The 12,512-nt window shown below is 52.3% G+C and overlaps 1 protein-coding gene across 1 annotated transcript in view; it reads right to left on the reverse strand.

Moving 5' to 3' along the window:
- Positions 1 to 12,512, reverse strand: part of LOC126108836 (Golgi integral membrane protein 4-like) — a 142,629-nt gene that overhangs the window by 73,432 nt on the left and 56,685 nt on the right. The window contains exons 5-6 of the mRNA XM_049914199.1: positions 12,175 to 12,333; positions 3,848 to 3,994 (exon numbers count right to left, since the gene is read on the reverse strand). Of these exons, the coding sequence (XP_049770156.1) occupies positions 3,848 to 3,994; positions 12,175 to 12,333 (306 nt within the window). The remainder of the gene's footprint in view (positions 1 to 3,847; positions 3,995 to 12,174; positions 12,334 to 12,512) is intronic.

Below are 12,512 nucleotides of genomic sequence, written 5' to 3' on the forward strand. Positions count from 1 at the left end.
CCAACCGTAACACCTGACACGAGGCAGGTGAAATATCTGCAAAACTTCAAGAAGAATGTAATAATTCAAATTCCAAGGACAAAATGTACTGACAAGTAAAGAGTATTAGCAAACTGTAAGTTTATTATGCAGAGGCTGCAAAATACAGACAATGATTATTTACAGAAGAATAGAAGGACATGTAAAAGGTAACAACAGAGAAAATCAATTTCAGTTCATGTGAATTGTGGGAACATGTGTACAGTAATGATCATATAACTTGTCTTAATAAGATAGACTGAAGAAAGCCAAACCCACACGTATGGGATTCAGAAAAAAAATCTTTAACCGTGTTGACTCGATACACAGTCTTTGAAATTCTTAAATTATCAGGAACATGATACAGGGAGTGAAAAATTAGATCTACAATTTGTACAGAAACCAGACTGCAATCTTATGAGTCAGAAAATGTGGAAGGTAGCAATTAGATCTTCCATTTCACTTCACTAGAACAATGCAAAATTCAGAGTTTAATTCGAAGTCAGGAAAGGTGATTCTGTATCGCCAAAACTATTCACGACAGTCGTACAGGAAACTGTGATGTTCTGTAACTGGGAAAGTGAAAAAGCAGTGTGTGTTAATGGAACATATCTGAACCGTCGTCATAAAGTTAATGGTGTTTTACTGTCTCACTCTATTGCAGACACAGTTTGGCTACAAAGAGACAGATTTAATACAGCAAGTGTGAAAGTTGGTCTTCATACCAATTGTAATAAGACTAAAATATGCCGATCAAGCAAAGCATTATGACCACTACCCATCACCAGATCAAATGCAATAAAATGGTGCTGCACCCACGTGACGCAGTACGGAAAAAATGTAAGTGCAGCAGAGAAGAATGCACAATTATTCTTGCGATGATACGGGCCACAGATGCAAAAACCCACTGGCACGAGAAATCTTGAAAGAAGGCTGGTCATTATGGCCCAGCACTTCAGAATGAGCATATAGGAAACAGTGAAGCCAGTTGGCCAATCACGTGGTACTGTTGAAACCAGCTGAGGAAAGCGGGTGGAGAACAGTGAAACCACGAATAGCGGAAAAGGTGTCAGACGTCCACACGCTGTCACACGAAGTGGACGTCAGAGGCTCGTCCACTGTGCGAAGCGAGATAGGTGGTGGCCTGTGGCAGATCTGACATCGAAGTACAGTGCTGAGAAGGCACACCATTCCGTTCACACTGACAAAATTGTAGGTTACAATTGCAGTGGACACGGGATCACTCAGATTGGACTGCAGATTGATGGAAATCTGTCGCCTGGTCGGACGAATCACAAATCACGTTTCTCGTCACCCCAGGTCGACCGTCTCGTCTGGCTACGCTGTTACCCAGGGAAACGGATGCTCGAAACATGGCTGTACTGCGGACACGGTCGAGCAGGGGCAGTACTATGCAACAGGAAATATTCACCTGGATTTCCGTGAGACCTACAGCAGCAATCAAAGATCGCGATAGCTGGGAACTGTGGACCACCTGCATCCCTTCGCGCTCGCCACCTTCCTCGACGGTGATGGCATCTTCCGCAGATTGACCGTCACTATCAAAAGACCAGAATCAGGCTATACTGGTTTGTGAAGCACGATAGTGAATTAATATCGATGCCTCGATCATCAAATTCGACTGATCTGAACACGACACAATACATCTTGTGGGAATAACACGACCTGTCACATACACGAGCTGCCACACACTTCCAGAAATGCACTAAAGATTTGTCAAAACCACACTACCCAGAATCATGAGTCTGACCACCAAACCATTAAGCAGGTGGTAGTAATGTTTTGGATCACAAGTAATAACTGAGTTATACAACCAGTCAAGAGATTTGGTATTTAGAGTAGTTGGGGAAAATGACTGTAGGGAGCTGCAAAATCAAGAAGTAAAAAAGTCATACAGCACTTTTGGTACTCTAAATAGACTAAATCTAGAGTAGACAACATTCCATTTGAACTACTGACAGCATTGGGAGAGCCAGTCCTGACAAAACTCTTCCATCTCGTGAGCAAGATGTATGAGACAGGCGAAATACTTCAAGAAGAATATAATAATTCCAATCCCAAAGAAAGCAGGTGTTGACACGTGTGAAAATTACCAAACTATCAGTTTAGTAAGTCACAGCTGCAAAATACTAACGCGAATTCCTTACAGACGAATGGAAAAACTGGTAGAAGCCGACCTCGGGGAAGATCAGTTTGGATTCCGTAGAAACGTTGGGACATGTGAGGCAATACAGACCATACGACTTATCTTAGAAGTAAGATTAACGAAAGGCAAACCTACATTTCTAGCATTCGTAGACTTAGAGAAAGCTTTTGACCATGTTGACTGGAATACTCTCTTTCAAATTCTGAAGGTGGCAGGGGTAAAATACAGGGAGCGAAAGGCTATTTACAATTTGTACAGAAACCAGATGGCAGTTATAGGAGTCGAGGGACACGAAAGGGAAGCAGTGGTTTGGAAGGGAGTGAGACAGGGTTGTAGCCTCTCCTGGATGCTATTCAATCTGTACATTGAGCAAGCAGTAATGGAAAGAAAAGAAAAGTTCGGTGTAGGTATTAAAATCCGTGGAGAAGAAATAAAAACTTTGAGGTTCGCCGATGACATTGTAATTCTGTCAGAGACAGCAAAGGACTTGGAAGAGCAGTTGAACGGAATGGACAGTGTCTTGAAAGGAGGATATAAGATAAACATCAACAAAAGCAAAACGAGGATAATGGAACGTAGTCGAATTAAATCGGGTGATGCTGAGGGAATTAGATTAGGAAATGAGACACTTAAAGTAGTAAAGGAGTTTTGTTATTTGGGGAGCAAAATAACTGATGATGGTCGAAGTAGAGAGGATGTAAACTGTAGACTGGCAATGGCAAGGAAAGCGTTTCTGAAGAAGAGAAATTTGTTAACATCGAGTATAGATTTAAGTGTCAGGAAGTCGTTTCTGAAAGTATTTGTATGGATTGTAGCCATGTATGGAAGTGAAACATGGACAATAAGAGAATAGAAGCTTTCGAAATGTGGTGCTACAGAAGAATGCTGAATATTAGATGGGTAGATCACATAACTATTGAGGGGGTATTGCATAGGATTGGGGAGAAGAGAAGTTTGTGGCACAACTTGACTAAAAGAAGGGATCGGTTGGTAGGACATGTTCTGAGGCATCAAGGGATTACCAATTTAGTACTGGAGGGCAGCATGGAGGGTAAAAATCATAGAGGGAGACCAAGAGATGAATACACTAAGCAGATTCAGAAGCATATAGGCTGCAGTAGGTACTGGGAGACGAAGAAGCTTGCACAAGATAGAATAGCATGGAGAGGTACATCAAACCAGTCTCAGAACTGAAGACCACAACAACAAATAGAATTTTCAGAATTTAGTCTTGACGGTGTGTGTGTGTGTGTGGAAAGGGATGTCCGCAATCTACGTGTATTACCAGTATAACTTGTGGCAGTGAGATGTGGACTATTAATGAAAAGCAACCCACAAACTGAGGGTTGCTCAGTAGACATTAGAAAGACACGTGATGGGAATTACCAGGAGAGGAGTCAGGGAACAGGCAGTAGTGGAAGACACGATGACAACGAGAGGTGGGCAGGGCGTGAAGGCACGAGAGGAGGGTGTCAGACGGAGAGTGGGAGTTCTCTGCCAGGTTTCCAGAGGTGGGGAAAGACCGAGATGACGAACGGACAGTAGGTGGGGAGGTGATATCACGTGCAGGAGTCGAGGATGCACGTAGCTAGTGAACATAATGTGTGGAGAAGTGTGGAGGAGGGATTTATTCGGCAGCGGGCGTGGCGTGGCGCAGCACACCTGCAGCAGCTCCCTGTCCTGGGAGAGGCGGTCGACGTCGCGCTGCTTCTCCTTGAGCCGCGCGGCGCCTGCGCGCACCTCCGCCAGCGCCTCGCCGTGCCGCTTGGTCAGGCTCTCGTGCTCCTGCTCCAGGCGCGAGAACTGCGTCTGAAAGAGGGACGTGTCCACCGTGAGGGCGAGCTGTCTTCGCCCGTTCCCTCTGCGTGACGAGTGTCTACGACTCCCTGAACTGTTTGTGTGTGTCGGCGTTGCGAGTCGAGTTAAATCGGGTGGTTTGCAAGAAAACCGAATAGCAATTGGATTTTTGTAATTTAAAGCCGCAAGATGCAACTCTCAAAAATTCTGAAGAAAACTGATTTGAAATTTTTAAGTTTTCCGAGTTGCTTTAATGCCCTAAAGCAATGATTGCATAAATTGGTTAACTTTGCATTTCATTTCAGAAAAGGTACGAATTGGTAGTGCTCGAGATTCGTAATCGCCGGTTCGAGTCTCATTTTGGTCACACATTCATTCTTATTATTCTGTTTAAATATGGGAAACATCTACTTATTTCTAATTACGTAACAGAGGCAGAATTTTAGTCTTGATTGCAAATATAAATTCTTAATTACCCACCTTCTATAGGGGATTGTTATTAAAGTTTTTTTCAATTAATGAAAAACATCACACATTATGGTTTTCATCTTGATGTCTTTTACCCTTCACGTAAATGCACGCCGAACACATATCTTCATTTAAAGACACAGACATCGTACAAAGGCCACACTGCCTGTCACACAACTGATGTTACTTTCAGGTATTAAATAACTCGGAAAAATCGCAAAGCCGATTTTCTCGAAAAGTTCTGAGTGTTGCATCCCACTCTTTTGTACGAATGAGATCTCAGTTTTGAACTTCATCTACTGCAAATACAGAAAATCCAACTGCAAGGTAGTATCCTTGTCAGTAATAAAGTGCCATACTACGGATCTAAAAGTCTTGGGTTAGTTCCCCACAAGTTCTACAGTTTCTAGTTGTCACTTCTTTCACCTCTGACAATTTGAAAAATACTGAGCTGCACCATGGGTCAAAGTCAACACCATACTGTGGGCCCCCCTATTATAACTGACAGGGCAAATCAGTTCAGAGATCGGAGGAAGGCATTACCATACCAACCACAGTAGGAATGTTCCTGGAAGATCACTGCAGTGTTCATAACACACTTTAGGTTGATATAAGTGTTAGTATTTCCTTTTTAAGTATCTTTGTGTGTGGTATCACACCCAGCAAGTACCTTTCATAAAGAGGGTAAGTGAGTAGAAAGACTGGTTTCCCCTCCAGTGTTACCACCACTGTCATATCAGAAAATACAGGAACTTACACAACCACTACGGACTTCTTGAGAGAATTAAACCTGAACAAATAATTGCCACAGGTACTTTAAATACCATCCCATTAAGTCACAGCCCGCAAGGGGCAAGTGCAGCCTCCCCCCGGCCAAGAAATAAAAAAGTTTGCAAACAGAACTCACAGCCTGGTTTCTCAGACAGACAGCTGTACCAGTTTCAGTCATCAGAGCTCCCACTATGTGGACAGTACACACATCTCCTCGTTTCTTACTGGCTACCGGTAGTCGATGTGGAACCATTAAAGAATACAATAAGTTCTTATTTATTAAACGGAATGGTCTTTTTATTTAGTACAGCACAGATTTTCCAATTTTTCCACATATTCTGAGGTCACCTAATGACAACACAAGTTTTCCAGGCTTGACAGATGTTGCAGGTACCAAATGTGTGCACCAAAATTAATTCAATTACTGCGGTCGGCTACAGAAGGTCGACGGACCATGGTATACCGTCGTGGAAGAGCACTAAACTCCCTGGTCTCTGTCAACAGTGGAAATGTTAAAGAAAAAGGAAAGGACTGCACACACAAATTGACTCACGTATTTTACATCAGTCATCGACTGCAAAAATTGACAGCCCACTCTAGCATTCAGCATATTGACTGGTGGAAGTCTTAGCATAAATTGACAACTGTGAGTACAGGGATATTGTGAACAAACAAACGACAGCTTTTGGTCATTCTTTAAATACAATGAACCTATTCAGCACAGTTCGGTTAAAACATTAAAAAAAAAGGACACATTGGATTCAATCGTACGGGGCCAGCTCAATCTTCGTCTTTGTTGAAGGCAATCGGTGGTTCTTTTACGATACATAATAAATACTAATGAACAGTATGATTAAATGGTTAACTGTCTGGAAGGTGTTTTACTTTAAATGAAGGAGGAACACAAAATGCTAGTATTGATACATCTTATGTGAAGAGGTTTAGCAGAAAAAGAAGTGCAAGAACCCAGCGGCAAAATCATCATCAGAGTTAGCATTTCCAGAGAATGAATACCCACATCTACAGAAAGAGAAAAAGCAGCACCCCACAGTTAAGTGTGAGAATGAAGTAAGCCACAGCGTGGAACAGATGCTGATCAGTAGCAGGAGTACCCAGACCAGTGACAACTCCAGCATTGGAAAGTGGGAGAGAGGAGTGGGGACGGGAGTGGGGGGGGGGTCCGAGTGGGGACGGGAGTGGGGGGACGGCCGAGTGGGGAGCCGAGTGGGGGGCGGGTGGAAGTGTGTGCGGGGAGTTGGGAGTGGGGGGAGTCATGGGGGGGAGCCGTGGGAGTGGGCGGGAGCCGTGGGAGTGGGCGGGAGCCGCGGGAGTGGGCGGGAGCCGCGGGAGTGGGCGGGAGCCGCGAGAGTGGGCGGGAGAGTCGCGTGAGTGGGGGGGGGGGAGTCGCGGGAGTGGGGGGGGAGTCGCATGAGTGGGGGGGAGTCGCGTGAGTGGGGGGGGAGTCGCGTGAGTGGGGGGGGAGTCGCGTGAGTGGGGGGGAGTCGCGTGAGTGGGGGGGAGTCGCGTGAGTGGGGGGGAGTCGCGTGAGTGGGGGGGAGTCGCGTGAGTGGGGGGGAGTCGCGTGAGTGGGGGGGGGGGGGGGAAGTTCGGGAGTGGGGGGGGAAATCGCGGGAGTGGGGGGGAGTCGCGGGAGTGGAGTCGCGGGAGGGGGGGAAGTCGCGGGAGTGGGGGGGGGAGTCACGGGAGTGGGGGGGTCGCGGGAGTGGGGGGGGGGGGGGGGGTCGCGGGAGTGGGGGGGGGGGGGGGTCGCGGGAGCGGGGGGGGGGGTGTTGCGGGGGGTCGCGGGAGTGGGGGGGATCGCGGGAGTGGGGGGGGGGGTCGCGGGAGTGGGGGGGGGGGGGGGTCGCGGGAGTGGGGGGGAGTCGTGTGAGTGGGGGGGGAGTCGTGGGAGTGGGGGGAGTCGTGTGAGTGGGGGGGAGTCGTGTGAGTGGGGGGGAGTCGTGTGAGTGGGGGGGAGTCGTGGGAGTGGGGGGGGAGTCGTGGGAGTGGGGGGGGGGAGTCACGGGAGTGGGGGGGGTCGCGGGAGTGGGGGGGGGGGGTCGCGGGATTGGGGGGGGGGGGTCGCGGGAGTGGGGGGGGGTCGCGGGAGTGGGGGGGGGGGGGTCGCGGGAGCGGGGGGGTCGCGGGAGTGGGGGGGGGGGGGTGGTCGCGGGAGTGGGGGGGAGTCGCGGGAGTGGGGGGGGGGGGGTCGCGGGAGTGGGGGGGGAGTCGCGGGAGTGGGGGGGGAGTCGCGGGAGTGGGGGGAGTCGCGGGAGTGGGGGGGGAGTCGCGGGAGTGGGGGGGAGTCGCGGGAGTGGGGGGGAGTCGCGGGAGTGGGGGGGAGTCGCGGGAGTGGGGGGGAGTCGCGGGAGTGGGGGGGGGAGTCGTGTGAGTGGGGGGAATCTGGGAGTGGGGGGGAGTCGCGGGAGTGGGGGGAGTCGCGGGAGTGGGGGGGAGTCGCGGGAGTGGGGGGGAGTCGCGGGAGTGGGGGGGAGTCGCGGGAGTGGGGGGGAGTCGCGGGAGTGGGGGGGGAGTCGCGGGAGTGGGGGGGGAGTCGCGGGAGTGGGGGGGAGTCGCGGGAGTGGGGGGGAGTCGCGGGAGTGGGGGGGAGTCGCGGGAGTGGGGGGGAGTCGTGGGGAGTCGTGGGAATGGGGGGGAGTCGTGGGAGTGGGGGGGAGTCGTGGGAGTGGGGGGGAGTCGTGGGAGTGAGGGAGTGGGCGGAGTCGTGGGGGTGTGGGGGGAGTCGTGGGGGTGTGGGGGGAGTCGTGGGGGTGTGGGGGGAGTCGTGGGGGTGTGGGGGGAGTCGTGGGGGTGTGGGGGGAGTCGTGGGGGTGTGGGGGGAGTCGTGGGGGTGTGGGGGGAGTCGTGGGGGTGTGGGGGGAGTCGTGGGGGTGTGGGGGGAGTCGTGGGGGTGTGGGGGGAGTCGTGGGGGTGTGGGGGGAGTCGTGGGGGTGTGGGGGGAGTCGTGGGGGTGTGGGGGGAGTCGTGGGGGTGTGGGGGGAGTCGTGGGGGTGTGGGGGGAGTCGTGGGGGTGTGGGGGGAGTCGTGGGGGTGTGGGGGGAGTCGTGGGGGTGTGGGGGGAGTCGGGGGGTGTGGGGGGAGTCGGGGGGGGTGTGGGGGGAGTCGGGGGGGTGTGGGGGGAGTCGGGGGGGTGTGGGGGGAGTCGGGGGGGTGTGGGGGGAGTCGGGGGGGTGTGGGGGGAGTCGGGGGGGTGTGGGGGGAGTCGGGGGGGTGTGGGGGGAGTCGGGGGTGTGTGGGGGGAGTCGGGGGGGTGTGTGGGGGGAGTCGGGGGGGTGTGTGGGGGGAGTCGGGGTGGTGTGGGGGGAGTCGGGGTGGTGTGGGGGGAGTCGGGGGGGTGGGGGGAGTCGGTGTGGTGTGGGGGGAGTCGGGGGGGGGGGGGGGTGGGGGGAGTCGGGGGGGGGGGGGAGTGGGGGGAGTCGGGCGGGCGTCGGGGGGGGGGGGGGAGTCGGGGGGTGTGTGGGGGGAGTCGGGGGTGTGTGTGGGGGGAGTCGGGGGGGTGGGGGAGTGGGGGGGGGAGTTGGGGGTTGGGGGGAGTCGGGGGCGTGTGGGGGGAGTCGGGGGGGTGTGGGGGGAGTCGGGGGGTGTGGGGGGAGTCGGGGTGGTGTGGGGGGAGTCGGGGGGGTGTGGGGGGAGTCGGGGGGGTGTGGGGGGAGTCGGGGGGGTGTGGGGGGAGTCGGGGGGGTGTTGGGGGAGTCGGGGGGGTGTTGGGGGAGTCGGGGGGGTGTGGTGGGAGTCGGGGGGGGTGTGGTGGGAGTCGGGGGGGTGTGGGGGGAGTCGGGGGGTGTGGGGGGAGTCGGGGGGTGTGGGGGGAGTCGGGGGGTGTGGGGGGAGTCGGGGGGTGTGGGGGGAGTCGGGGGAGTGGGGGTGTGGAGGAGTTGTGGGAGTGGGGGGAGTGGGGGTAGTGGGGGGAGTGAGGGTGTGTGGGAGGAATGGGGGGAGTGGGGGTGTGGAGGAGTTGTGGGAGTGGGGGGAGTGGGGGTAGTGGGGGGAGTGAGGGTGTGTGGGAGGAATGGGGGGAGTGGGGAAGTGTTGTGGGGGAGTGGGGGGTTCAAAAAATACCTCTGAGCACTATGGGACAAGATCTAAGGTCATCAGTCGCCCAGACTTAGAACTACGTAATCCTAACTAACCTAAGAACATCACACACATCCATGCCCAAGGCAGGATGAAGCACCTAGAACCAGTTGGGTGGACAGGGGGGATGGAGGGGGAAGGGGGGGGAGAGAAAATCACAGTCTGAAATGAATTCATTCTTATACAAATATTTTACCAAAAGAAAAACTGAATCAGGTTTCTGACTTATTGTAACATCCAATGCACTCACAAGATAGTCCAACCTGTCCAGTTGCACCAAAACCTCCGTATTAATAAATTTGTGTCTGCAAATATTTTTAAATCCAATGCAGAGTTTATGGCAGCTGAAGATGTGTGTTCTGCAGATTTTACATAATCACACTTCAGGGCTGCCACGTGATGAAAGAAAGTGTGTTGACCCAAAAATGACTATGGTGAAGGAATCAAAGAGACCAAATGCTGCACAACTACTCACAGGTTTGTCCGACCCAGCACCTCGGGAATGTCAAATAACATGAATTAACAGTCTTAACGATAGATACCAACTATCCCACAAAAGCATACCTCGAAAGTGTTGAGAACTGGAATGAAGTACAGAATCTAGAAACATATATCGGAGCCCCACGCACCGCTCCCACAGGGACCGTGAACACTAGATGGTACTAATGACAGGGCACGCAGAGGCATTCACACTGTCAGTTTGACCCCTCTCCGTATGCAAATGGAATGGGTAGAAGCCCAAACGTGTCGTACCGTGCTAAGTACCCTCAGCCGTGCACTTATCGGTGGTTTCCAAGTGTAATGGCACTGCCCAGTCATGTACGAAATACGTAAGAAACTGCTACGGACTCACATCAACTACAGCTGGCCGGTAAGCACAATGTGGTGGTGTTTAGATTATAGAAACAAGTACACAAAATTACTGTAAGACAGGATAGTCGTGCTCTGCAAAAACGGCACCGTGCAGGATAAATATCCAGAAGGGAGAGGATGGTGCTACCACAGTGGGACTACAATAGCGCTATCAGCTACACAAGCAGGAGCAGGGCAACAGCTCGACAGACGTGCCCCAGAGCAGCACAAACGACTGCGAATGTCGAGGCAGAGGCACTCTGAACCCGGCAGTACTATCACGAAGCCACGGCTACACTAGACGGCGAGAGGCGACCGGGTTCGAGACCGGGACGGGGCAGCCGCCTCTCGCACAGTGTCCTCCCCGGGGGACTCGGCGCGGCCGGCCTGCCGGCAGGCGGCCGGTCGTGAGCCGTGCGTGGCAGTCGTCCCTCTGTAACATTATGAGCCGAGATAGAGGTAACCGAACTCAAATAGCGTATTTGCCTCTACTGGTTACGGTAGAGAGATCGATCTTTCGGTCCTGTCTGTATATTTATATATAATATTGCACAAATAAAGGCTAGGCGAGTTAAAGCTATCGTTAAAAACGCACGCCGCGCGATTTGTTACGATTTGGTCGGTCATAATAATAATAACACGCTTTTTAATACAATTAAAATATAACAGCGATACCTGTTTAGTGTCATTGCAAATAATATGTAGTAAATTAATGAGTAAGGTAGGCGATCCTATAAGAAGGCCGTTCGACTGGCCGTCTCTGTCGGTAGTTGTGACACACTCGTCCACCAGTTGGGGTACTCGGAGATACGTGCCAGCTGGGTTCGTCGCCGCCTAACAGGAGACCGTAAAGATCGACGAAGTACTGTCCGTGCGGTGTTACTCGCACGTTAAGGTGCCGATCGACACGACGGGCAATAAAATGTGGGTTCGTCACTTCGAACCGGAATCGAAACTGCATTTCGTCCGAAGAAAAAGTTCAAATCTGCACCCTCGGCTCAGAAAGTCACGGCGGAGGCCTTCCGGGACTCCGAAGGGGTTACTCTGCTCAATGTCCTCCCTCGTGCCACAGCGATTAACTCCGAAGTACACTGTGCTACCCTCAGGAAGTTGAACAGACTACTTCAAGTGTTCGGTGCCACAAAAATGTAAATGAACTTCTCCTTCTAAATGACAACACGAGGCCACACAGAAGTCTGTGCACTCGATAGCAGGTCCTCGTCCACCTTACGGTTCGGATCTTGCACTTTCTGCCTTCTATCTGTTTGGCCCGATGTAGGATGCACTCTGTGGGAAGCAGTACACAGGTGATGCCGCGAGATATCAGTTCCAAATTCGACCAGTCGAGTGGTACCGTGCGGGCCCTCCCAGTAACGTACCACAAGACCGTCACACTGAACAGATATTACGCTGAAAACTGGATTTTGGAGCCAAAAGAGTGGGGGATACATAATAAGGTGTATCGGACTCTCGAGTAAAACCGAACGTGCTTACAGAAAAAAAAAAAGAAATGTATTGCATTAGTTACCGAATGCTGCTCGCAGATGTAGTGTACAATAAAAAGTTTCCCAGTATCCACCTTCAAACGGGTGTACGAACATATGAAGGGGTTTGCAGAAGAAATCTTAATTTCACAACAATCTGTCTGACCACATCACCTGTCGTGTTTTTGCACACAGAACATGCTGGTAACAAGTATTTCCATTTGTATCAATAGAAAGAACATACTACTTACTACACAGGACTCACCAAACAATGGAATTCACACCATCCTTTCACAATATTGCCTACTATACAATTTGCTTTACCTAATTGCATGTATAATTTTGTCTTTGGATTGAGCCACCATGTAACACCCGACAATTCAAAGTGACAGTACTGCGGCCTAGCATTTTCTTACGGTGACCCCACAGTGCCTACAGTGCCTACTCCTGAGGGACGTGCTCTGCCGATGCTGCCCGTCCACTCCACCCCACCCCACTCCACAAGACGCTGCCGGCACGCACCTTCAGATCCTGGAGCTCGGCCGCCTTGGATGCCCGCAGCTGCGTCAGCTGCTGCTGCAGCGCGCTCACCGACGCCTCCAGGCCGCTCTTGCGTTCCAGCCACTCCAGCCGTTCCGTACGCAGCTTCTGCGTCTCCTCCTCCAGGTCTCCGTGCTGGCCCTGTGCGGGACAATTAGTGTCCGGTCATCAGTATGCCGGCTACGAGCGTGCGTACTATTACAGTTAAACTGGCCGACAAAAAAAGTTAAGCAGCCCGAAGACGCCATCGGATCCCGACGAAACTCCGTACGCGTACACACCGCCAGCGGGTACGGGTCAAATGACCCCCAGACTCTACT

This window comes from Schistocerca cancellata, chromosome 11 (assembly GCF_023864275.1).
Source record: "Schistocerca cancellata isolate TAMUIC-IGC-003103 chromosome 11, iqSchCanc2.1, whole genome shotgun sequence".
NCBI lineage: Eukaryota > Metazoa > Arthropoda > Insecta > Orthoptera > Acrididae > Schistocerca > Schistocerca cancellata.